Source organism: Ochotona princeps, chromosome 18, assembly GCF_030435755.1.
Source record: "Ochotona princeps isolate mOchPri1 chromosome 18, mOchPri1.hap1, whole genome shotgun sequence".
Taxonomy (NCBI): domain Eukaryota; kingdom Metazoa; phylum Chordata; class Mammalia; order Lagomorpha; family Ochotonidae; genus Ochotona; species Ochotona princeps.
This window is the reverse complement of record NC_080849.1, coordinates 9,676,128-9,703,476: the sequence shown is the minus strand read 5'-3', so window position 1 is coordinate 9,703,476 and position 27,349 is coordinate 9,676,128. Positions and strand designations below refer to the sequence as shown.

Here is a 27,349-nt window from a genome sequence, read left to right as displayed (position 1 = left end):
TTGAAAGGTGGACTTATAAGAGGGATGGAGAGTCAGAGGCAGAGATTTTTCATATGTTGGTTCATTCTCCAAATAGCTTCAATTGCCAAGGTTGGGCCTGGATGAAAACGGGCCAGGAGCCTCATCTGGGTCTCCCATATGTGGTGGCAGGTTCCTAAGGATTTGGGCCATCTTCTACTGCTTTCCCAGGCACGTAAGCAGGAGGCTGGATTGGAAGTAGAGCAGCCAGGACTCAACTGGGAGCCCATTATGGGGCGCTGGCCCTCGCTCTTGCAATGTTAAAGAAGCATCCTCTTTAATTCCCCCTTCTATGATTCTGTCTCCATGTTCTCTGCCAGTGTCTGAAATACTACATTCAGAGTTCAACTCATCTTGTTTAGAACTTTGATCCTGGCTAATAAAATAGGGCAAACTCTCAGTCTCAGTGTAGCACGATGAGTTGTTCTCATTCAGTCAGCAGACATTTATTTTTTTCTCTTATTGTACGTATATATTGTATAGTATTGCATTTACTGTACGAGAGTATCAAGTCCATATCAAGTATCTGTGTTGCAAAAATGAACGAGGGTTGGTGCCTACCTTTGAAATTCTTGTGATCACATGGAGGAGATTGTCAAATAAACAGTTCACGATGGAACAGCGTGGCCAATGAACAACAGGGAGTACGAGATGCGCCCAGGGCAGCAGCAGTGAGCTCAGCTCAGGTACCAGCCTGGGAATGGATTCTGTAGGGAGGGCGGGGGTCCCAGGGAGCCAAGGGGCTGCAGGACAGAAGGAAAGCTAGGGCTGCTGGCAAGCAGGCTACCTCCAGGGCTTTCAGAACGAGGCTGTGACTCCTAATTATCGTTTTCTGTAATTGGGAACTCCCTGTGCCACCCTGTCATTTGCACCTATCAGTTTGGTATTAAACATTTTGCTAACAATACTATAATTTATGAGATTACTTCAAAAGCTTATGGAAAACTGGAATTGATAGACAGGTTTAGGGTCTGTCATGATGGCTTAGTGGTTAAATCCTTGCCTTGTATGAGACGGGATCCGATATGTGCACTGGTTTGTGTCCTGGGAAAGCAATAGAGGATAGCCCAAGCCTTGGGACCCTGCACTCGCATGGGAGACTGAGAAGAAGCTCCTGGCCCCTGGCTTTGGATTCACTCAGCTCTGGCCGTTGAGGCCACTTCGGGGGTGAACCAGCAGATGGAAGAGCTTTCTCTCTCTCTCCTTCTTTCTGTAAATCTGCCTTTCCAATAAAAATAAAACAAATGTTTTAAAAACAATAAAAAAGACAAGTCCATTCTGGTGCACAATTTGAAATCTAGGGCTAGGTTTCTCATAATGCACAGATTCTATTACCTTTTTGAAAATCCCTCAAACATGTGGACTTTCAGATTTTTCTTGCACCCAAAATTGTATCTTTTATTTCCTCTTTTTTTTTAACCTTTTGTGGTCACTATTGTGTTTAATTACGTCCAGCAGAATGAACTACTGCAGTTGACATAGGAAGGTTGGGGATAATTTTCTGGGCTGTCAACGTGTAGTACTTCTATCACCACTTCTTTATTTTAGTTCACACATTTTATCTCTGGGTCCTGCGTGGGTTCTTTGGGATGCCTTTGTTTGCGTATGGCTCAGCCCCAGGCAGGCCCCACCGACAGCCCCTTCCTGCCTGAGCTTGTCGGAGGTCTTTGTAAGCTGTGCAGACAGCAGCAGCTTCACCCTGAATCATTTCTTTAAATCGCAGATCAGCTGCCAAGAGGTGTGAGTCAGAGCAGAGCGCTGCGGCGGGTGGGGCAGAGGCGCAGGCGGGGCGTGGTCCAGGTGGGAGCGGCAGGCAGGCGGGCGCGGCTCAGGTGAGTGAGCTGCTCTCCCTGGGTCCCAGACAGCCTCTTGGCCTTGGAGCTCCTCGTCCGCTTTTGCTGTGCCTTGCCTTGTCCGGGATAGTTGTACTTCCAGGTAAGACAAGCGAGGCACCAGGGCTGGCGATTTTGCCCTGTGGCACAATTTCGAGTAGCTGTGAGGGCTGATGGGGGATAGTGAACCCGGCGGACGTTGTGGATTCTTTGCCAAGGCAGGGAGTTGCTTCTCAGACTTCAACGGCATTTCCGGCCGCCAGCCCTTCAGGTGCCGTGAATGCTGGGTAGGGAGTGAAATCGCTTAACCATACAAGGTCAGAATGAGAAGACATAACCTGGCTGGGGAATGTTGGGGGTGGGAGGCAGGTGGGGGTGGAGAAAGCAGCCATTTCTGGAGCTGAAGCCTTGCCCCGGGACTAGAGCTCCCTGGAACTTGAATGATTTTTGCAGTGTGGAAGAGGGTGTGGGGGAAGTTGAGCAGTCCTTGGGCCTCACCTTTCTGGGTTGTTCAGGCTTGAGATGGGTCTGCCTTCTGAGTTTGGGAAGCATCAGGTCATCTCCATGTCCAGAAGGTCTGCCTCTCTCTTCCGGGGTTTCAGCACCCTTTAAGCAAGTCACATGATCCATATGTGTGTGCTGGGACTTTGCATTCAAGCTGTGGCTGCTCATGCCTTGCTTAACAGGCTGCCTCCCTGACGCCAGTGGCTTCTCAGAGCCGGCGGGTCTGAGGTGTACTTCCGCTCAGTCCTGGTGTGTTGTGGCAAAGGGAGCAGATGTGTGTGGAGGCAGAAGGCAGCATCTCGGCATTTGGAAGTGTGTTTCCTGAATTCGGAGCAGGCATACATACTTGGCACCTCAGGATGGGAGGGATTTCCAAGGCAGCCCAAGCTCCTTACTGGCCTCCTTGGCCTCCAGCAGGAGAGGTTTCCAAAGTAAGGGTGTTCCCAAGTGAGTCCTGGAGCAGTAAGTGCAAGTTTGATGGTTCCTTGATGGGCGGAGGGGTGGAAACCGGTCCCTGGACAGGATTCGCCACACACAGTGAGTCAGCAGGTTTCCGCCTTTGAATCCTGCCACACTTCAGTCCCCTGGGGTTGCTGCTTGGCTTTGGGGTTCTGAAGTCTCAGCAATCCAGGCTGTTGTGGTGTGGCTGACTGTGGCTCCGGATGAGTGTAAGGCATCAGGGATGTGAGTCAGTGGTCAAGGTCAGGCTTCTAAAGAAACGAGAGTAGCTGTGGTGTTCTGAATGAGCACAGGGGATGCGCCTCTTTCATCAGAAATTAGAGCAAGTAACTATTACTCATGGCTTCATGGCACTTTCCTGATATCAAAGCTCTTTTCATATGTATTCTCAATCATGGAGGGAAGGTAGGAGGGAGGGAAGGAGAGAAGAGAGAGAAAAGAGAGGGGGAGGGAGAAAGAGAAAGAGAGGAAGAGAAACTTGTATCTGTTGAGAAATTCTTACTTCCCAAATGCCTGCAGTGGCTGGGCTCGGGCCTGGAGCTAGGCGCTGAATCCAGGTGCAGTGGCTCGGGCCTGGAGCTAGGCGCTGAATCCAGGTGCAGTGGCTGGGCTCGGAGCTAGGCGCTGAATCCAGGTGCAGTGGCTGGGCTCGGAGCTAGGCGCTGAATCCAGGTGCAGTGGCTGGGCTCCGGTCTGGAGCTAGGCGCTGAATCCAGGTGCAGTGGCTGGGCCCGGAGCTAGGCGCTGAATCCAGGTGCAGTGGCTCGGGCCCGGAGCTAGGCGCTCAATCCAGGTGCAGTGGCTGGGCTCGGAGCTAGGCGCTGAATCCAGGTGCAGTGGCTGGGCTCGGGCCTGGAGCTAGGCGCTGAATCCAGGTGCAGTGGCTCGGGCCCGGAGCTAGGCGCTGAATCCAGGTGCAGTGGCTGGGCTCGGAGCTAGGCGCTGAATCCAGGTGCAGTGGCTGGGCTCCGGTCTGGAGCTAGGCGCTGAATCCAGGTGCAGTGGCTCGGGCCTGGAGCTAGGCGCTGAATCCAGGTGCAGTGGCTGGGCTCGGGCCTGGAGCTAGGCGCTGAATCCAGGTGCAGTGGCTGGGCTCGGGCCTGGAGCTAGGCGCTGAATCCAGGGCTCCCATGCAGGGAGCAGGGAAAGTACACAAAGTGGAAGTTGGAACCAGGAGATGAAGGTGGGATTCAAAGCTAGGTTGTGAGGTATGGGAAGTGGGTGTTTTAGTCAATGAACCATCATTTCATACTGCAAGAGCTACAGCACATCCTATTTTCTCAATCTGAGGGTAGCCACTAGAGGCTGTGTATTGAGGTATATTCCATTGTAGATGTTGTAACAGACAGGGTTTCTCAAGGCGCTGCCTGAGATACCAAATACTTAAAAGTTTTTGTGGTTAAAAAAGTTATTACCACATCTCTCCATCTGTAAAATGAATCAGGATAGGCTAGGCTAAGTGTTATGTTCTGGCAAAATGAAAATTGGCTTTTGAGGAGTAAAAATAACAATGCCCTTAGCCTTTGGGGTGTGTATGTGTGTACATGTGCTCATAGCAAACTTACACATGCTTGTGTATGGAGAAGTGTGGCATATGGTCCTTAACATGTATTATTGCAATTGAGCATGCTTCAGAGCGAAAGGGGCACTATCACTGTGTTAGGATAACAGACATAAACCAGGACTGCCTCGTTCCAGCTAGTACACAGAGTCTTGCTATTGCAGGGCCTTTTTCTTACATGCTTGAATGACACAATGTTTGAGGACCATTGGCTTAGATGTATTCGAACTGTAGAAAAACTTTACCAAGGTGCCAATGACGACACAGATGTGGAGGAATGAGCCCCGCTCCCAACTCCCCGGTACCTCCATCTCCATTCCTTTGGCCTTTGGGGTCCTTGTAGTCTGAGCTGTATCAGCTCTCTTTTGGCTCACACTTCTGTCCAGTCCAGCCAAGTCCTAATTGTTCTTTAGGACTCATCTTCCTTGTGGCTCACTTAGATGTCACCGCCTGGGTGGAACAGTCACTGAGCTTTCCAGTTTGGGTTAACTGTTACTGTGAACACCCCATCAACACTCTCCCTCTGCCTGGCACCAGCTGACAGCTTGTTGGAAGGAGCATCTCATGATCACCTTTTAGTTTTTCATGCCTACCTTGGCGACACATATGAGGTAGGTGAAAAGTGACGTGGGGTGGCTTGGTATCTTGTAAAGAGAGCTTTGAGCCAAGAGAATATTTGGGACTGGAGGGACTTCTGAGCAAACAAATATCAGCAGACAGTTCTTAGGCTGGAAGGCGGGAGGCACAGTGAGAAAACAAGGCTGGGAGCGGGAAGAACTGAATTCTGGCTCTGGTTTTGCCACTCTCACTCTGTGCGTGGGAGGCTGGGGAGAATCACTCCGTTTCGTTGGCCTCATTTTCCTCACCTGAAAATGAAGAAAGCGGCCAGACTTGATCTACCCCAAGATCATATCTCACTTTAAAGGTTCAGCATTATACATCATGATGCAGAAGGAAGGCCTATGTAGAGTGAGTTATTAAAATTGCATTTATATTGCAACTTCATGAAGTTGTTTCTTATATAAGTCATTGTATGCTTTTCCTAAAAATGAGAGAAATTATTTCTGTTACAGGGCAAATAATGAAAAAGATGACAACGATTTTAGCACTTGGAACTCAAGATTTTAGACATGTTAATTTCCTGTGCAGGAATTGCTAATTCATCCATACTTAAAATTTTTACAGCATTTTCCTGTGTCTGTGTATGAGCTTGATACTTTTTCCTGAGATGTGTGCAGGGGTTTTGATTTTCTTGCAACACACAGAGGTAGCAATCAGCTATGGCCAAAGTAAGTTCTTGAGCCGTCAGACAGGAGGGCACTGGTGATCTTCTCTGATAAGGATGGAGAATTTTTCAAGAAAGCAGCCCATTAGCAGGTGGACAGGAAGCAGGAGGGCAGACCTGCCTGGCCCCTTGCTTTGAGAATAACTCTGCCCAGCAAGAGACTCCCTGAAGGGGAGTTCTGTTGCTGGTGGGAAAGCCTGCTTCTGCCAGGTGTGAGGTGTGCACTAGATTACATTCTCCAACAGGCACCTGGATCTAAGCCTCGAGTTGCAACATGGTGGGTGTTAATTGGATTGTGTAATTAACCATGCTATAAACCACAATGATCTTGTGTTCACAGAGTCATTTAGGCTCAGTGTGTCTCAAAATGTTATAATGAGAGAATGAATAATACTTTAGTTGCATTAGGTAGAATGGTGAAAAGAGCATTTCCTTACCCTCTGACCCACTGCCAGGTCCACTTCTAGGTGTTTGTGGTCAGGCTGCCTTGGAAGATGAGCCAAAGTTCTCAAACACAGTTTTTCTACCCAACAGAGATCACTAGCCAAGTTGCTCTTCCCACAAGGTTAATCAGTATGTGCCAGGGAGAAGTACTTGTGTTTGTGAAAGTGTATACTGTGTACTTCTGGGGGGGTTAGGTCTCAAGTTGAGGCAGGATCTGGGTTTAGGCTTCTTGTTTGATAAATAGTTCGTCATCCCAGGTACACATTGCAGTGTTAATGAGCAGTTACCAATGTGGAATTTGCTGCTTGACGACACCAGACCTCTTATTCCGAAAATTTGTTACGAGTTCCCCAAACCTTTGGCGAGGTTTTGTTTTGTTTGGACACCCCAGTTCAAGTGCTCTGCCCCCTCCCTTCTCAGTGTTAGAAACTGATGTGCCATTCAAACGAGAGAGTCTGAGGAAATTTTGAGGATTGGGGTGCACCCTTCAGTCTTACACTTATGTCTTTGCATCTGGAATTTCTGTTCAAGTACAAGGCACAAATTGAGATTGTATTCCTTCGTTTGACTCTTAACATAGCCAGTGGTCCTGAGTAAGGGTTTTGCTTTATCTTGAGTAGAGATGCTTCCTGCCTGGCACCAGGGCACGTGTCCTACCACCTTCAGTGCCATTATCTCTGTCCATGTCTGTGTGCACGTGCTCAACTTCTTTAGGGAGATTCTTTGAGTCTTGACCGATGTACTAGTTACCCACAGGAGGTACTGGCAATCTGTGTCTCTTAGAAACACATCATCCTGGGATCAGGAAGTCTCAGAAGTTCACTGAGTGATTCATCAAGGCGCCTTTGGGCTTGATCAGAACCTTCCAGGTCATTAGAACATTGATCCTGAAATGCTTGAACTCTGAAGCCCCCTTTCAATTCTTGAAAAATTATTGAGGATCTCAAATAACTCTTTGGTTAAAAAATGTGAATTGGTAGAGTTTATCAGGAGTTATCAAAGAAATTGAAATGCCTACTTAATTTTATTTCAGAGATTTACAGAGAGAAGGAGAGATAAAGATCTCCATTCACTGACTCATTCACCAAATGGCCACAATGGCTAGAACTTGGCCAATCTGAAGCCAGGAGCTTCCTCCAGGTTTTCTAACATGAGTGCTGGGCCCAGAGACTTGGGCCATCTTCCACTGATTTCCCACGTCATAAGCAGGGAGCTGGATTGGAAGTGGAGCAACTGGGCTATGAACTGGTACCCAAGTGGGAAACAGGCACTTGAAGGAGGAGGATTTCTGGAGTCACTGACTGTTTGCTTATTTGATTTATTTAAAACAATAATGAAATTATTTCATGTTGAAATGAATTTTCATTTCCCATAACATTGTAATGGGAAAAAATCCCATTTTTGAAGCCAAAATATAGAGATGAGTGACACTCTTTTTCATTTTGGCAAGGGCCATTAATATATTTTTAAAAATATTTATTTTTTTTATTGGAAAGGCAGATATACAGAGAGGAGGAGAGACAGAACGGAAGATCTTCTGTCTTATGGTTCACTCCCCAAGCGACTGCAACGGCTGGAGCTGAGCCAATCCAAAGCCAGGAGCCAGGAGCCTGGAGCTCTTCTGGGTCTCCCAAGCAGGTGCAGGGTCCCACGGCTTTGGGCCATGCTCGACTGCTTTCTCAGGCCACAAGCAGGTAGCTGGATGGGAAATGGGGCCACCGAGACTAGAACTGGCGCCCACATGGGATCCCGGTGTGTGCAAGGCGAGGACTTTAACTACTACGCCATTGCGCCGGGCCCAATATTTGGTTTTACAGAGACATGTCGTACGGGCTCTAGAGAACTCCCCTGAATATCTGGGAGAAAAGAAAGTGATGTGTAATTATTACTATGAGAATAATTTTGACTTTATGTTCCCCATGAAACCATCTTTGGGAGCTGCAGGGGCCCAGGGATAACCCTGAGACAGGCCCAAGATCTTGGAGACATGGCCAGCTGCAGGTAGCCTCTATTTTCTTTAGCTCCCATGGTATTGGTTATGCCACACAGTTGGCACTGGCAATCCTGTATTCTGGTCACTTGTCTGTGTGTCTGCCCAGAGAGATTGCCGGCACTTCGGAAGAGCTCAATGCTGCCCACCCCGCCCCACTACTGTCACCACCCTTTGCACCGTGTCTTTCACGAGGAAAGTATGGGTTTGTAACACAGGGAGCAAAGCTGCTGCTTGGTGGGTACTGCCAGGTAATGAGCCCCCAAGCGGGGCACTGCCTGCTGCATGGCTGCGGCAAAGCACCGCACACTGCCCTGATAGCGTCTGTTCTCCAGATTTGGGGGCTGGAAATGGCTCCGGAAGGCCAGCAGGGCTGTGTTCTGCCTGGAGGCTCCTGGAGGACTATTCCATGCTCCTCCCACTATTTCTGTAATTGCCAGCAACCCGTGGCTTCCATCTCTGTCTCCATCATCCTCACATCCTCCTCCCTCTGTGTGTGTCAGCCTGTGTGTCCTCACCTGTTCTTAGGACCACGCATGTTGAATTAGGGCCTTCTTACCATTATGACCTCGTCTTAATGAATTGTATCTGCGAAGACCCCATTTTTAAATAAATTCAAGTTTACAAGTATTAGGGCTTAGGATTGGAACATATCATTTTGAGGAACACAATTAGACCCATAAACCCTAACCCACAGTATTTACTAAATTTTAAATTGAATCACACAAAATTCCAGCAGTTTGACTGTTTCTGATCTACAAGAACTCCAACTTTGTATGGTATTACCAAAATCCTAATTGAAACAATATGTATAAGTAAAGTCAACTGATTTTGATTAGTGTTGTAAACAGTTGTTATCTGACCAGTCATTGGTGAGCTAGCATGTCCACTGGGCACCGGGCCATGGCCACTGTGGCTGAGCTGGCCTGAGTTAGCACTTCTGGTTAGAGCAGCCCACGCACAGAACCTTATGTCCTAGGACCATAGTCCAGTGGTTTCTTTACAATCTGCTGTTTGGATCTATTGAGCTGGTTCCTCTCAGTACTTTGTTGAAAGAATTTTTTTTTTGAAGAAGATGAATAGGTGATTCACTCCCCAAGTGGCTGCAATAGCCAGAGCTGAGCTGATCTGAAGCCAGGAGCCTCCTCTGGGTCTTCCACATGGATGAAGGGTCCCAAGACTTTGGGTCATTCTTGACTGTTTTCCCAGGCCACAAGCAGAGAGCTAGATGGGACGTGGGGCTGGTGGGACTTGAACTGGCACCCATATGGGTTCCCTTTGCATGCAAGGCAAGGATTTAGCCAGTAGGCTACCACACCAGGCCCAAATAAATCATTTTTAAGGTTTAATTAAATTGATTAATTTGAAATATAGGAACACAGAGAAATGAGATACACACACAGAGATATTGATTGCTTTTCTGTCCACTGATTCAGTCCTCAAATGCCTTCAATAGCCTGAGCCAGACTGGGTTGAAGCTGGGAATCAAGAATTCAATTCAGAAATGAGGGTAGGAGATACCCAACTGCTTGGGCCTTCTTCTGCTGCCTCCTCAGGTGATAGAATTAAGAGTGAAGCAGAGATTCAAGGCCAAGCTCTCCGGCAGGATATGTGCCATCCTTAGCAGTGTCCTAGCCATTGTGCCAAAGCCTGCTCTTGAAATGGAATTGCTACTGTGTGGAAAGAATACAGTTAAAAACACTTTAAAAATGCCTTGGAAATTAACCTCTCCTCTGTCCTTAATTCCAGACCTGTGATGGATGCCCTGCAACTGGCAAATTCAGCTTTTGCTGTTGACCTGTTCAAACAACTGTGTGAAAAGGAGCCAGTGGACAATGTCCTCTTCTCTCCAATCTGCCTCTCTACCTCTCTGTCACTTGCTCAAGTAGGCACCAAAGGTGACACAGCAAATGAAATTGGACAGGTAAGACCCATGCCTTGTTTCTGTTAGAACCCCTAGGCAATGCCTTGGGAAAAAGCAAAGGGAAACTTTGCAGTAAGAGGGCTCAGGATTGAGAATTGCACCATTTCTAGGATCCTCTTGGTCTGATTTTAAGCATGAAAGCTCTTGTAGTTGTCCCATAACCCGTGTTTAAGACAGACCCTGGGATGTTATCAAGAACTTGGGGGTCCACTAGGTAACCAAAAGCTTTCCTTTCATTGGTGGTCTTCAACAAGTCGTTTGACATCTGACACCTACTGTGTTGTAAGGACTGATCAAATTGATGTCTATGAGATATTCCACTGCAAACATCTTGACTGAATAGGGGATAATTCTATTCATCTGTCCTATGCTGTGACAGAAAAGGCAGTCTACTTAGCATGAATTAAATGTACTTAGAACATCAACCTTAAAGATACAAGAGCAGCTGCATTTTACCCTAGAATATGTATCTATGCTTATTTTAATAGAAATAACATTGTAAGTATCTTCTCTCCAGTAGCATGGATGCATGAGAATGTGAATTGTGTTTACATATGTTTTAGAATACTCTTGACTGTTCCATCTGAGAAGCATGGATTATGGTGCTGTTTCACACACAGCACACACACACACGGCTATGGTTCGTTGACTGTGAAGTTGTTAGGCCCTCAAGTGAGATTATTTTCCCGATTATTATATCTTAAGTCCTACTTTTGGATAGTAGGTGACTGTCCTTGTTTCATTACATTATAAATCTTAGGTCACTTGCCCCATTTCCTGCAGGAACTCAAAAACATTGAAAAAGGAAACACCTTATATTCTTAATTCCCCAAGACTTCGGCCCACGAAATCTTATTTAGCTCAGGATCAAGAACTTGAAAATTAGTAGAGCTTGAAGAAAAGTCTTTGGTTTGGGGAAGAAAAGCTACATTTGCTTGTCTGTCCTCTGAGCTCCCCAATCCCACCATCACTAATCCACCTCCCTGTTTCTCATCTCTTGTCTTTCAGTACAGAAGGGCCACAAGGAAGGACTTCCTCACAGTGGTTCTGTTTTTCTATGTATGGATGACCTTAGTACATCCAGTTGGATCATAAGCAGTGTCAGTCTCTTTAGTTTTCTCCCTTACCCATCTCTAGGCGTAGAGTTATACCCTGCTTTGGACTAGTCAGTGTGGCCAGGCAGTGCTGTGGTTGTGTGCAGCGTGCTGGTTTGGTGGGGTTACCTGAAGAGTGGCTTTGGCACATAGTCACTGAGTGAGGAGAGGCTGTTGCGCTATGCTGCTGTCACATTTTGTGATACCACAAAGCACTGGGGACTATTGGTTAGAATGAAAGAACAGGAACAAAAATAAAAGATTTAAGCCTTCAAATGACAGCATCCCTGTATTGAGTGGCTTGGAGTATTACCATAGGATTAAGTGGTTTGAATTCATATGCTATTTTGGATGTCTTACATATATGCAATTCTCATAACAATTCCGTTAGGTGTTCTCAGTCCACTTTGCTGAGGGGAATGTGAAACCCTGGAGAGTTGGACGAGGTTATGATTCAGGTCAATGAAGGCTGTCCTGCCTAACCTACCCAGGGCTGCCCACCATTGACTGTAGTTACTTATCAGAAGTGATGCATCTGTTTGACACTTCAAAATATCCGAAGGGACTGCACAGACTCTGGGTAGAGGCACCACGAACCTGGAATCTGATACCTGCTTGGTGATTGTGTCTTAGTGTTGACTTCTCTCTCTGGCCTTTATATTGGACCTTATAATCCACTTTTTTCATCTTGTTCCAAGTTCGGAAAGCCTTCTGCAGGAGAGGCATCACTTTGAAGAAAGGAAAATTTTCCCCAAGGTTCGTCAGGTAGAGGAGTTAATGGTTTTATTTTTCAACTGAGGACATTTTTGTTCTCCCCTGTTCACCCTGGGACATTTAACAATGTCTGGAGACATTTTTGGTTGATACAAACGTGGGAGGAGAGCAGCTGGCATCTGGAAGACCAGGCATGGTGAAAATCAGTGCAATATGCAAAGCCACAGCACTTGCTTGAAATGTCACCGTGCTGAAGCCGAGAAGCCTGGCTTCATGGAGCAAGTGAGCAGGTTATTGCATGCATGTTCAAGCAGGTTGATTGTCATCACGTATTTAATTAGGGGGCAAGAGGAAATGTATTTTTGAGTAAAGGATTTTTTTTTTTTTAAATAACAGGTTCTTCACTTTGAAAATGTCAAAGACGTGCCCTTTGGCTTTCAAACAGTCACATCGGATGTCAACAAACTTAGTTCTTTTTACTCACTGAAACTAATCAAGCGACTCTATGTGGACAAATCTCTGAACCCTTCCACGGTAAGTTGTCTGAGGAAATTAGCAAGATAGGATGTATTTTTTTTCTTTTACCAGTAGTGGCACTTAACTACAGCTGTATTAGTGAGATTCATTTCTAAGCTGGTGTTGATGGTTTGGGACATTGGGAAGTAAATCAGTCTTAGTGGGAGGGTTGAATATAGAAATCAGATGCAATTACATTTCTTAGGTCAAAATACAGAGAATTTTGTGGGATTTCTCTTTCCCTCTCAAACACTTCCAAATCCTATCCTTGGTTTCCAATTCGAAAGAATGGAGGATAACGAATTCTCTAGTTAACGTACTTCTATTTCCTTAGTTCAGGCATATGGCCTGGGACAGTGTTTTAAAGTCTCTACCCCGTTTGTTTGTATACACACCATTCTCTTGTTATTAATTAAAAAATGCAATTATAGCAACTATGAGTTGACAGTTTTTATTAGTCACCCACTGGTGTTGTTTGCTTTACTGGGGTTGTGACATGCTGTATACACAGGGCAGATCATGTTACTGAGGTTCAATCATTGATTGAAGCAATCTTACAAAGAATGCTATAGCATTTTGCATTTGATCCCAGGTCATAGTAGTTTTACAATCAGAATTAGAAACACATAGGCGGTAGTATAACAGTGTAGTCTATATGAGATATTTGAGTTGATTTGATTCCTGCCTCAATGGTTGCAATGTTAAGCTTTCCAAACCGAAAGTCAGGCTACCAGCTAAATATTTTACCATGAGTTTTAGAACTTTTCTGCAGTAATTTTTTTTTTTTTTGGTGGTTGAGATCTTTTGAAGACATGGTTACTGCATATTGCTGTGAGTTTATTTTTGTGCTTAAAGACACATTAAAACAATCAATCTTATTGCAGACATCATCTGGGAAATTAAACAAAATTGATTCTGGGCTCTGAAAGATGTTAAGAGCCCTCAAGGTGATCCTTAAGAAGATGCTCGAGACATTCCTGTCACAGGCAGTGAGGACGGGGGCCCTTCGTCTTGACAAGACCTTCTGATGTTGTTAGGTGGCACCATCTCTGTCTGTTGTGGTAGTCAGTTGGGTTATCGTTAACTCAAGTTACCTTTGCTGGCGAAGACTGTAGCTAGTCTGAAAATATTTATGGAGTACTCTGCTGTATATTTCCTCTGTTCTAGTCTATACAAGAACATCACTAAAATTGAATTAGAAGCAGTTTATTTTGTTGTAAATATTTTGAAATCCATTTGTGTTTTTTTCATAATACACATTTTTAGCTTATGAAAAAGGATTTTTTTACCCAAATAAACTTAGAATTTTAAGTTTCCATCATTTTTTTTGAAGTTTCTTCAAATATTTAATACATAAAATATTTTAATGTTTCTGGAATTGAAGTTTGTATTATAATTACATATGTAGTTAACAGTGTGAAAGTAGTGCTGTTTTTTCGGTTTTCTCAAAAGCTAATACTAAATTGATGAATGCATTTGTTTGCCATAATAGATGGAATGAAGTATTTAATCCAGGGTTTCAATTTGCATAGTGTTACCAATTTTGAAAGTATGTCCATGGTAATACACAATTTAAGCATTTTTGTTAGAACAATATAATGCAGTAGCTTGACCAGAGAGTTTCACAATTGTGATTTTGTGAACTGGATGTATTTTAGGAATTCATTAGTTCTACAAAGAGACCTTATGCAAAGGAATTGGAAACCGTTGACTTCAAAGATAAGTTGGAAGAAACCAAAGGCCAGATCAATGACTCAGTTAAGGAGCTCACAGACGGTGAGTACCTTGTATTTGGTCTGCTATAAATTGCTAAGTAAACACAACTTCCTTTGTCATGAATCCTGACTCCAACTGTTAAAAAACCAAAACACACAACTTTTGGAGGATTCTGCGGACTGATAGATAAGCTAAATTTTTGCTCATCAAGCACGTCAAGAACTTGGTTTTCTGTGCCTTTCTTGCCTCATCCTGCCACTTGGCAGAAGTTGTGGGACTTCCGTTTGAGCCTACTTTGCCTTACTCTTTGAGGAGCTGCCAGAGGTCCTCACGGAGCCCCAGCAGGGCCTCTGACGAAGTCTGACTCTAGGCAAATCTTGAGGATGGTTTTCTAGTTTGGAGATGAAAGGATTTGACTAATAACTTGATGATCCTTGAGGTCACTGTTGGTTAAAACAGTTCATGTACTTACGAAGAAAAAGAGGAAAAAGTGTCTTAGACGAACGTATGTATAGGCAAACAGTAAACTGTGGTCTCCTCTTGTCCTCGGTGTCATGGTTACTGGCCTATATTCCTGCCGGGGTCTCAGGATCCCGTGGCAGCTCTGACCCCATGCTGCCTCCTGCCTGGGGCTTCCCAGACTCTTCTTAGACCCTTCCTGCCCTCAAAATCTCTTTCTAGAAAGAAATTACAGCAAAGACAATTTTGATTGCAGAGCAGCCATTCTGTCATCTCGGCCAGGGAATAGGCGAGTGGTTATGATGTTTGCCTAGGGAGGAACCTGCAGCGAGACACCATGTCAGCAGGAAGGACTGATTCTTAGAACGGTCACTCCCTGCTTTGCAGACAGAGAGAAACGCTTCCATTGAGGCCAGACACAGCCCTGAGCGGCACGGTGGGCAGAGCCGTCTTATGAATGATTAAGACCCATCATAGCTTCAGCTACAAAGACCAAAGTAGAACTCTGTGGAACAAAGTGGAAATGTCCTTGAATGACAAGCAGTCAGTCAGGATCTGGGTTTAGGTTCAGATACGGCCACTTTTATCCGCTTTGACTTTTGGACACAGAATCATAGTTTGTAAGTGTAAAATCATCATAGATGATTTGATTTTATGTGGTTGGGCATAATCAAATTAGATAATACATACGAACGAATGGTAACCACGTGTGTATATATATATAGGAAGGAATGCATATTGAAGTGAGGTTTCTTGGACTTTATGGATGGAGAAGAACTTGGGCATAATTAACACCAAGTGGAGCACGACTGAAACAATTATAAACAAAAAGCAGTGCATCCTGAAGTAATCACGCCATGGTTCTGGTTTAGAATTGGTGAAAGTATTTGCTTTCAAAGAACCTTTTATTATTTCTTAAAGATTTATTTTGAAAGTCAGAGTTGGAGAGACAATAAGACATAGAGAGATCTTCCATCTTCTGATTCACTCCCCAGATGTCCCAATGCTCCGGCCAAAGACAGGAGCCAGGAGCTTCTTTCATGTCTTGCCGCATAGTTGGCAGGATCCCAAACACTTGGCCCATCCTTTACTGTTTTTTTTTTTTTCAGGCCTTTAGCAGGGAGCTGGATTGAAAGTAGAGCAGCTGAGCCTTGAACTGATGCCCATATGGGATGTTGGCACTGCAGGCCCTGGCTTTTCTCCCCTATGCCACATTGCTAACAACATCAAAGAACTTTTTATTTTAGTCTGGGTACGTGCAAACTTCTGACCTAGATGGTAATTTGCTGAAAAGACTTCCAAGTTTTTGATTCCAAGTGCAGGAATTGAAGCTTTATGATTTACTGACTCCTGTACTTCTTTGTTTTTCAAGTTTCTTCAAAACATGTTGCATATTTACAACATGATACAGTCAGTGGTAGGACTGGTTGCATAATTTTGAAGGTCCATTGCAAAAATGAAAACTCAGGACCTTTTCTTAAAAAAGTGTATGAAGAATTTCCAAATGGTGACAACAAGAACATAAAACAGATGCAGAGTTCCTCACATACATGTCTCAGACCTGTGAAGTGAGTCTGAACATATGTGTGAAAATCACATTAGATAAATGCAAGTCCTTTGTGAAATTGTATAGTACTGTTCCAATGCATGGATTTAAAAAATTAATGTGCTAGTTTTATATATTATTTTTTGAGAAAGAGAATGATCACTAGCAAGAATTTCCATCCTGGACCTGGAAACCGAGGTCTCCGCCATGGGGAGCAGGAACACATGTTCCTGAGCCGTGTCTCCCAGGATCTGCGTTAGCAGGAAGCTGGAATTCTGCGCAGAACTGAGGCTTCAGTGTAGGCACTCTGATCTAGGGTACAGGCACCCCAACCAGCATCTTACCAAACACATGTGCAAGGAATTATTTTTATGGATGGATGATCACTTGAATTGTTTCTGCTGTTGGATATGTGAGCTCTAATCACAATTACCTTGGTGATGAATGCCTGGTGATTACGTTACTGTTGAAGCTAACAACCTTCCTACAAGGAACTCAGCTGGGATAGGGAATGGAGACCCATGAGGTGCCAAGGCCTTCTAGCTGAAGGGATTAGAGCGTCTTCTGAGTCTCTCATACTCAGTTCCCTCAGCTGCAGAAAGACAACAATAGTCTTTGCCTTAAATGCTTGTGGAAGGTTGTTTATCTCCCCATCAGAGAGATCATATATGGGAAAAACTGAGCAAAGGGCCAAATGTTAGGCAAGGGTGCATGCCTTTTTTCAGGATTCAGAAAGGAGAAGTCCTGGTCTCATACTCTAGGTTTAAGTCTGGAGGAGGCACGTGAAAGGAAAGGAAGGAGTATTTTTGAAATGAGATCATCTGGACTGTCAGGCTTGCATGTGTGACCCTAGCAAGTGGCAAACACCCCATGCACATGGTTATCGGATGCAGTTTGGAAGAGTGTTTTTTGTTATTTGCGGTCTTCTGTAATTGTTTGCAGGTCACTTTGAGAACATTCTAGGTGACAGTATAAATGACCAGACCAAAATCCTTGTGGTAAACGCTGCCTACTTTGTTGGAAAGTGGATGAAGAAATTTCCCGAATCAGAAACAAAAGAATGCCCTTTCAGAATCAACAAGGTAGGTGGCGGAGGGGGGCGCAGCATGTAGCAGGAAAGGAATTCCAACTGTGGATCAGAAAATTGTGGCAGTGGAGAGAAGCTCGGAAGTGCATTCTAATGAGGAAAGCACTGGCATGGAAGGCAGCGACCGCCTGGGCTGACAAGCTGGGGTAAGTGGCAGCGGAAGGAAGCACACAAACCAAAGCTCCCCCTCCGTCCTCCCAGAATGCCTTACAGGGACTGAGCCGAGCGAGACTTCAGCCGCTAGTTCACTCCCCAAACGGCTACAACAATCCAAAGCCAGGATCCAGAAGTTTCTTCTGTGTCTCCCATATGGATGCAGGGATCCAAAGATTTCAGCCGTCTCTTGCTGCTTTCCCAGGTTGTAAGCAGGGAGCTGGATTGGAAGTGACACAACTGGGACATGAACTGTCACCCACATGGGATGCTGGTGCTGCATGTGGAGGGTTAGCTTACCAAGCCACCCACCAGCCCCAGTAATAGCCATCTTAACATGTGAGAGGTGATATTGCGGTTTTGATTGCATTTCCCTGTTGTTTCATGATGTTGAACGCCTTCATGTTGGCTGTATCTGATGGTCATATACACATCTTCCATGGAGAAATGTCAAAGCTCTCAGCCCAAATACCACAAATTGTGGTATTTGTGTATTTGTGTCTTTCCTTTTCCTTTCCCTCCCCTTCCTTCCTTTTTTCTGCCAGTAAATTTTTGGAGGCCATTATATGTTTGGATAGCAATTCCTTATCACATACATGGCTTGTAAATGCTTTCTTTAATTTCACAGATTACTTTTCATTTAATTAATCATTTGCTTTGCAGTACAGAGCTTTTTAGCTTTAAACATAGTCCCACTTGTCTATTTTCACCTGTGTTTACTGTGCCAGACTCAGCATTTTTCACACACAACCTCCTGAATTTTCAAGATGGCATTGACCTTAATGTCCTTATTTATCTGGAACTGAAGCGGAATGTGGCTTTACCTTTCATTGTTCCCCAAGGAGGTGTGGGTCCCAGGGGCCTTGACTCTGTCCACACTGTGTGTTTGGTGATTGGCTCTCTTCCTCGGCAGTGACTGCCAAAAGACCCTTCAGTAAATCAGCGAAGCCTGGGCCGTATTGCTTAAAGGTGCACCTCAGCCTTGAAACTAAGGGACCACATCACAAAATGTAGCAGTTAGTCAAACGAGCAACTGAACTTTTGTGTCAGCCCTGCCCACATTTATAGTTTTTATATTTGAGGAAGTAATCATGACTGTCTTCTGAGAAGGGAGGAATTACATGTGTGGTATTCTTGTTAATTGACCATAAAGCTAGATTGTATCAGATCCTGGAAACCCAGACTCTATTCACAGAATTAATAAGTGTTTGAATGAATAAATGTTTCACACAGAAAAGCAATAAAATACTACCCAGGGCTTTGTGAGGGATACACCCTCCTTTTTGTTGTAGTTACTTTTCCTTTGATTCGTTTGAGTTGCTTTTGTCAGCTCGTAAACTTTTGAGTGATAAAACTGTTTTGTCATGTCCGTGTGTTTTCTTTAAGGAAGATACTAAATAGGAAAAATTATATCATTAGAAGTTTAGTGTCTGTACTTTTTTTATGCATTTGGATATATACATACATATTTATATGTAGATAGTTCTTTTGTAGTGTTATTTCCAGAGGAGATATCCTAATTTGTGTTTTGGAAAATGCAAATATGAGCCTGTAGTCACTGTCGATAAGTGAAATTCATGACAAATTTGGAGGCTACGATTGTGTGCACATCCAGGAACTACTAGAAGAGTCGAAGCTGATGGATATTTGTAGACCAATCTATATATTTTAGGACAAATGAATGAGACTGATCAGTTAATTGCAAAAGTAGAATGTTTTTCTATCATTTTTGTTTCTGGTTACATGTAAGAGTTAAAGTCTTTATCAACCAGTGTTTAATGAATAACTGTTCTATGCTGGCATATGTCAACGTAATAAGACATATCTTCTGTTCTCCTCGCTTCCTCCCTTGGAGGCAAAACATTTAGTAACCAGGATTGCTTTAGGCCAGATCTGATCACAAGAAAGCAATTAGCCAAAATAACTGAAGGTAAAATATAGCCAGTGTAGCCCTCATCCTCTCTCCCCCCAGATGGGGTGATGGGAAGCTATCCTTTAGAAAACCCTCCAGACAAGGGTGACTGAAGAGAGGAATTCGTGGCTGTGCTTGTCGAGTTTGATGATAGGACATCCTGGGTTTGAAATGACCTCCAAGAGAAGCCTTGCAGGGAGCTTAGCTGGAAATCAGGGCTGGAAACACAAACGTGGGTGTGAGCAGGGGGTGAGTACTTCTGGTAGGAATTGAAAGACCTCAGACATGCCTCCCAGAAACATCACTGCTGGGAACTTCAGCTACAACTATTAAATTACTGAGGACCCTCTGAATGTACTTTTATTAAATTCCAAGTGATATTCTTCAGGGGGTCTATGCTGATATGGATTCCCTGTCACTGTAGAGGCACTCTCTTAGAAAAAGGCTATGTTGATATGATCCCAAACTCCCATAATTAATCTGGCACATTCAGTGGGACCAGCAGCTGATATAAAATTATTCTGGAATTGAAATGTGAATAGGCAAGTGAAGAGAGAGGGGAAGATTGAGGCGGGAAAAAGAGAGTTTTATGATTATACTACAGCTATCTCATGCTGTGAATATAACTTAAAATCACTAATATTTCTTTTTTTTTTAAAGATTTATTTATTTAATTACAAAGTCAGATATACAGAGAGGAGGAGAGACAGAGAGGAAGATCTTCCGTCCGATGATTCACTTCCCAAGTGAGCCGCAACGGCCGGTGCTGTGCCGATCCGATGCCGGGAACCTGGAACTTCCTCTGGGTCTCGCGTGTGGGTGCGGTGTCCCAATGCATTGGGCCGTCCTCGACTGCTTTCCCAGGCCACAAGCAGGGAGCTGGATGGGAAGTGGAGCTGCTGGGATTAGAACCGGCGCCCATATGGGATCCCGGCACGTTCAAGGCGAGGACTTTAGATGCTAGGCTATGCCGCCAGGCCCAAATCACTAATATTTCTATGAATTCATTTTGAACATGGGTTTTAGGAATAAGTTTACTACTAAAAGAATTTCCACATATATCTGATTATGAAGTAAGTTTTTTCCCTCAATTATTACTTTGAGAAGAGTGAGTTTTATATCACAGCATATTCACTTTATTATTTTATTATGAATAATAAAGACACATTGAAAAAAATCAGCCAATTCACTGAAAATGCCTTGTATAATATTAAAAAAGTTTTGAAAGTTTTTGGAGTCAGTTTACATAATTGATTTATGAGATTTATTTTATTTATTTGAAGGGCAGGGTTACAAAGAAAGGAGGGGGGGGTCTTCCATTTGCTGATTCAGTCCTCAAATAGCCACAGTGGCTATTTGTGAATCTGCACGTTTGAGTTTGGAGAGCTAAGAGTAAGTTAGACATTAGTAGAAATTTGTCTATGTCTATGGATAATGTATTTTTTAATAATTTTTTTTTGTCAGAGGAAGAGGCAAGTTAGTCATCTCATTTAAAACATAGAGAAAGGCTTGTTTTTTGGCATTCCCCCTTGCCGGTAGACTGCTTCTCCTCCTTGAGTAATCTTTCCCTCTGAGCAGTTGTCTGGTGCACACTTGGGGGCCGGGCATTGGAGAAGAATGTGGTGCAGGGGGGGTCGTCCCTGTTTATGCTTCCAGCCTCTCCTCCCACAGACGCAGTGAGATTCTGATTCCAGAGACTTTTAATGAAACCTAATTTCTTTCTAGATAGTGAGAGCATGCAGCATTTTTCAAGCCTGTCCATTGAAATACCTTTGCAAGAAAGTACGAGCTGATGTGTGGGCATCCAGAAATGTCTGTTTTCACATGCATGTAATTTAGGGTCAGTATTGTGGTGTAGTCAGTTCAGCTACCGCTTGGGACTACATCATCCCATATTGGAGTGCTAACTTGAGTCCTAGCTACTCCTCTCCTGGCCTAAGTGCCCACAGTTGTGCTTAGGAAAGCCAGAATGGTGCTATAAGTGCATTCTTCCACTTCATCCATGTAGGGGAACCAGACAGAACTCTGGGCTCCTGACGTTAGCCTATTCTAGTCCCAGATGCTGCAGCCATTTGAGGAGTGAAGCAACAGATAGATCTGTCTGTCCCTCTCCTTGGATCTCCTCTGTGTGTCTTCCCGTCTCTCCTTAAGACACATTTTCTGCTTTGATTATACTGTTTTTGGTGGGGAAGTTGAAAAACTGTCACCTGAATATTTCTAACAGTGGCCAGTATTACAATGAACTGTGTACAGAAAGTAAAATAAGTGAGGCTTGACTGCTTGACAGAGGTGTTAGACTGTGGAGGTCCCAGACACAGGTTTGATAGCAGTGTCCTCACTGCAGGACTGATGCCAAGATTGGAATCTCCACCCTGAAAAGATTCAGTCAGCAGGCTGGAATCGCAATGAAAGGCTTATATAATGACAGCAAGTCACACTGAATTTCTCACAGTCTTTTACTTCTTCTTATGAATGATGAGTGTTTGGTTAAAAAATCACTCACTTCTGTAACAAGGACTGGAGGTCAGGTGTTACTGGCAGCAGAGAGAAGAAAAGGCCTGGCATGGCTCCTGGGGGTACAGGTCTGAGGCCCATTGCTTGAGGATCATGAAGAATGCATTGGAGCTTAAGGGGATTTTGAGACAATTTCTTCCAAATATTCTCAGTTTTTAAAATCATGAAATATTCCAAGCATACCAGAAAGTATAGAAGGCAGTCAAGCAAACACCGGTGTACTCCCCCAAGCAACTTCATAAACCTAATATTTGGCTTTGCTTATTTCAGATATTTTAAATAGAAACTGTAACAACTACATGGCCTGTGTGTATTTCTTTCCTCATACTCTCTTACCCCCCCAACTTTCCTATTTTTCTCCCTTCTTTCCCAGCGCTAACCATTCTTCTGAAATTTCCAGTTCCCCATTTGCATTGACAAGGATACTGAGACCCAGGGAGGTAACGTGACTTGCTGAGGGTCACCTGCTCAAGTCAGGCCTGGCACTAAAAGCCAAGGTTCTCATTTCCAGTCCCAGCTCTCTTCTGCTTAGGCCAGAGTAGGTGCCACAGCAGGGAGGAGTGGGTGACTCAAACCATATGGCGTTTTGTCCTCCTGTGAGCGAAGTATTCAATTAGATTTATTAGGAAAAAAATTATATAAATGGGTATTTGCATTTGTGCTGAAATTTTCTTGTAAGTCAACTTAAGCAGGAGCAAAGGTCTCATAATTACAGACATTGAGAGTAACTTAAACTTTGCTACCATGTTGAGTCATACTGTCTTAAGGATTTTATATATGTAACTAATGCAACCATGGTGTTACTTATAGTTTCTGCAGTGTAGAATATGTGAAATTATAAAGCACCAGTGACTTTTCAAAGGAAGCCACTTCACAGGAGTGTCTCTAATGATCTGGGTGCCTTCTGGAACCCAGTGGGTGCATCGAAGCCTAATAAGCCTTGATGGCACACAACTACTAGAAGAGTAAGTCAGTGTATTTGTGTGTATGTGTGTGGACACACATGCATGTGTCTCTGGATAGGCACACATGGGTAGTTGTGCTTATGTGTGTAATATATATGCCTGCATGTGTCTGTATATGTATGTGTGCCTGCAAATATATGCATACATTTGTGTTTTTGCAGAGTAATTGAAAAGTAAATTGTCCAAATTTTTCTCCTTTAACAGACAGACACCAAGCCGGTGCAGATGATGAATATGGAGGCCACCTTCTGTATGGGGAATATTGAGGAGATTAATTGTAAGGTCATAGAACTTCCTTTTCAAAATAAGCACCTCAGCATGCTCATTCTGCTGCCCAAAGATGTGGAGGACGAGTCAACAGGCCTGGAGAAGGTGCGGAGTGAGCAGGAGTGTGCTGTGAAAGGGCTTTGTGGGGCTGTGGGAGTGGGTGTGTGGGGCTGTGGGCTGTGGGCGTGTGGGGCTGTCGCAAGTTGACATGCGGGGCTATGAGAAATGGACATGTGGGGATATGAGAAGTGGGTGGGGCCTGGCACGATAGCGTAGTGGTTAAAGTCTTCGCCTTCTATGCGCTGGGATCACATATGGGCACTGGTTCTAATCCCGACGGCCCTGCTTCCCATCTAGCTCCCTGCCTGTGTCCTGGGATAGCAGTCGAGGACATGGCTTCGGATCGGCGCAGCCAATCTGTAAAGTCAGATATACAGAGAGGAGGAGAGACAGAGAGGAAGATCTTCCATGCGATGATTCACTCTCCAAGTGACCGCAAGTGCCTGCAACAGCTGGTGCTGCGCCGATCCGAAGCCAGGAGCCTCCTCCAGGTCTCCCATGCGGGTGCAGGGTCCCAAGGTTTGGGCCGCCCTTGACTGCTTTCCCAGGCCACAAGCAGGGCACTGGGTGGGAAGTGGGCTGGTGGGATTAGAACCGGCGCCCATGTGCGATCCCGGCACATTCAAGGCGAGGACTTTAGCTGTTAGACCACTGCGCCGGGCCCTGGAGCAACGTTCTTAATTCTAGGCTTCAGTAGCTTTCCTGTATCACTAGCAGGTAAGGTGGCAGCTAACATACACTGTGTGGCTCACTCTGCGGGCAACCAAACCTTTTTTCCTTTGAACGATTCCCAGGCTGGTTGTAGAGAAGTTTTAGGGTTCTAGAAGGATGAGCAGAGAACACAGAGATTTCCCATACTGCTCTCCCTCCTGTGCCCTACAGTTTCTGCATTACTACTGCCTTGCCTTAGTGTGATATGCTAGTCCTTAGTGATTCAGTATTGACATATTGCTACTGGATGAACTCCACAGTTTACAACAGGGGTCATTCTTTTTGTTGTAGATTTGTGAGTTTTTGATACATATACACATAAGAGCTTGTGGCTTGGCAGTTATTTGGTTAGCAGTTAACACGCTGGTAGGGATGCTTGCATCTTATACTGAAGTTCCTGGACTTAATTCCCTGATTCCAGTTTCCTACTAATACAGACTTGGGAGGCAGTGGTGATGGCTCAAGTGATTGGGTTCCTGCCACCCGCGTGGACCACCTGCCATGTGTTCCTGGCTCACGGATACACTTTGGCCCAGCTCTTATCACTTTGAGCCTGTATGGGGGTGAAACAGCAGACTGGAAACCTTCTCTCTCTATCTGTTGTCTGTCTCTCCGAGTCTCAAAGAAATTGGTAAAAAGTCAGAAAAAGCTACCTTGGTGAAAAACATTGAAGTCACGTTAACTAGGGGTTCAAAAACATGGAAAACGGGTGTGATGACTAACTGCCCGGGTAGAGCTGTTGACCTAAAGAGCCAGGATCAGCTGTTGTGTTTCCAGTCAGGCCTCAGTTGTCTGAATTTCCAGGGGCAATCTAAGTGAGGCTGTCCTACCTGCTACTTCAATGATCATTGTGTGTGTGTGTCTATCACTTTATTAACTGGATAATAACTCTTTCCTTCACTCTTCCTTGGCATATTTTTCTTGGTCTTTCCCATTGCCTTTTGTGTCTTGATCCTCAGCTGTTCTGCGCCTGCCTCGGATTTTGCCTTCCCTGTGTCAAGTGCCCTCACGCGAACACTGGTCTTCCCATTCATAATGCGTTGCACTGAGGAGACTGTGGTTTGAGTTTCAGGAGGGAGTAGCTAAGCTCATGTAATGCGTTCATTTGGTAGGGCCACCAGAGCAAAGCACCATGAAGTGATGGTTGAGTGCAAGAGAAATTTATTTTCTCAAAGTTGCAGGATTTCCAAATTTAAGATCAGGCATCAGCAGGGTTGGTTCTCTCCATGGGCTGGGAGAGGCCTGGGACTCAGGTCTGCCTTCTGGTGGGTTCCGGCTGCTTCTGGCATCCATGGTAGAAGCTTTCCCTCCACCGCTGCCTTCATTCTCCCAGGCATTTCTCAGCATTTCTCCCTGTTTGGCCTGTCCCTGTGCCAGGACACCAGGCATTTGGATGAGGGCCCACACAATGACCTCATCTTAACTATGCCGGTGATTTGTGAGTTGTGGGGCACCATCCAATTCACAGCAGATTTACAGTGGCTAAAGTGGTGGATGGATTCTCCCCTTCCTCCCCATCCTGGGTCGTAAATGGAAAAGAGAATGTGCTTGTTAGCTCCAACACTCTATTTTTGATACTCTTTTGATTCTGATAATGTGTGCTAAAGGAAACAGTATCCACTAAAAAGTCATGATGCTAGGCTAATAAGACAATCCAGCAGTCCCTTTTGTTATTATAGAAAGAACCACAGCAGCCTGTGACCTCACCATGTGCTCGATCTGCATGAGTTACGTGACAGCACGCCAGTACAGCATTGCTCCGTGGCAGTAACAGTCAGCTGTTCCATTACCCTCAGGTGTCCTTTGCTCACCTCTGACTAGTGGGGAAAGGTCAAGCAGCCATTTATGGTTTGCTCAACGTCGACGGTGATGACCGAGTCATTTTGTGCTTCGTTGCGTCTCTCATTTTTCAGACCAGTGAAATGGATGTAATTGCCACCTGTGATTTTCTGGAATGACTTGAGAGAGTCCATGTTTCCTTTATAAAGGAAAAGTGACTTTACCTTGCATTATTAAACTTGTTTCCATGCCTATGACATAAATATCCTAGATTTTTTTAAACACTCAAGAAATAGATATGAAAATCCAATTGTATGTCATTTTGCTGTTGTGTATGCAACTTCATATCCCATGCATCTGCTTCTGTAGCTGCTTTGTAACTGAAAGCAAACGAAAGAAGCCCTGCTCCGCCAAGTTCCTGAGCAAGAGAAGCATGGCTGTGAGGCGGGGGGAGGGGCATCAAGCCGGCTGTCCACCCGGGCTTTGAAACTGGCCTCACAGGAACACTGTGGCTACATCGGATCTTTTAGAGCTTATTCCCTTCCTATGGTAATTTCCTTTTCCTTTTGTCTTCTAGATTGAAAAACAGCTCAACTCAGAGACACTATTGCAGTGGACAAATCCCAGCACCATGGCTAACGCCAAAGTCAAACTCTCCATTCCAAAATTTAAGGTGGAAAAGCTGATTGATCCCAAAGCTAGTCTGGAGAACCTAGGGATGAAAACAATCTTTGATGAAAGTACCTCTGATTTTTCTGGAATGTCGGAAACCAAGGGAGTGACCCTGTCGCATGTCATTCACAGAGTGTGTTTAGAAATCAGTGAAGATGGTGGGGAGTCTATAGAGGTACCTGGCTCCCGGATCCTGCAGCACAAGGATGAATTCAATGCTGACCACCCGTTTATTTACATCATTAGACACAATAAAACTAGGAACATCGTTTTCTTAGGCAAGTTCTGTTCTCCTTAAGCAGGGCAGTCCATGCTGAATCCCCCTGGACTTGTCCCACAAGTTCTGCATCCAGAGACTCACTTTGTAATTCAACCAGTGCTCAATGTTGTGGCTCAGGAAGCAGTTTGTACTCGTCCGGGTAGCCTCCATGTTAGTGGACCCTTCCTTTCCGATTCTTGAATTTCTCTTGTTCCTCATAGAAGATGATGACAAAGACAGGAGTCGTCTTAGAGTAAAAATATTTATTCACTATGATGGGGTCTTCAAAATGGTTTTGGAAAATGACTATTTTGAAAAATACTGTCTGGATTTTGAATTTTTTTTTTTGCACCAAAAATAAACTCACCTTTTAATTCCATTTTTTTGGGCAAACTTTTAAAAATACACCTAAGTCTGTATTTGTCAGGCTTTCTGTGGTTATTAGCAGAAATACAGTCTTCTGCAAAGAAAAACACTAAGGCTGCTCTGGGGGACTTACCTTCAGAGCTTTACTGTCCTTCATTGCGATGTAGAAAATTCTAGATAATTTGATTTTTGGAAAAACTGAAGAAACTGTAGTGTTTGAGACACACAGAATTGCTCTTTCCTCAGAGAAACTTGGGCTTATGTTCATGCTAGGAAATTCATCTGGGAAATAGATATTTTTTATTCCAGTTGAATTTTTAAGTGATTTTACAAAGGTAACATGATGCATATGCCATGTTATGTCTCAACTCTATTGGTAGAATCTGAGACAGAGCCTTGCATATCACCACCTTATATTTTTATGACAAAATATAGAATAAAGACTTCAGCTAACCCTAAGATGTCAGATGCTGCTGGCAAATGAGCTGACAAAATCTTAAAGATTTGTTGGTGGGTGCTTTTTTTATGTTTTAGATACTTGA

General features: G+C 44.4%; 1 protein-coding gene across 1 annotated transcript; it reads left to right on the top strand.

The window, feature by feature from the left end:
• The first annotated feature begins 1,859 nt into the window (after positions 1–1,859).
• On the top strand, positions 1,860–27,103 carry SERPINB5 (serpin family B member 5). The gene is made up of 7 exons (XM_058676894.1): positions 1,860–1,953; positions 9,843–10,017; positions 12,222–12,359; positions 14,000–14,117; positions 17,005–17,144; positions 22,898–23,065; positions 26,088–27,103. Exons 2-7 carry the CDS (start codon positions 9,850–9,852, stop codon positions 26,478–26,480), a joined length of 1,125 nt encoding a protein of 374 aa, XP_058532877.1. The 5' UTR covers positions 1,860–1,953; positions 9,843–9,849; the 3' UTR covers positions 26,481–27,103.
• The last annotated feature ends 246 nt before the right edge of the window (positions 27,104–27,349 follow it).

Coding starts and splice junctions, on each gene's coding strand:
- SERPINB5 (XM_058676894.1), top strand. CDS start 9,850: ATGGATGCCCTGCAACTGGCAAATTCAGCTTTTGCTGTTGACCTGTTC. Junction 14,118..17,004: donor AGTTAAGGAGCTCACAGACG/GTGAGTACCTTG, acceptor AATTGTTTGCAG/GTCACTTTGAGAACATTCTA. Junction 17,145..22,897: donor GCCCTTTCAGAATCAACAAG/GTAGGTGGCGGA, acceptor CTCCTTTAACAG/ACAGACACCAAGCCGGTGCA.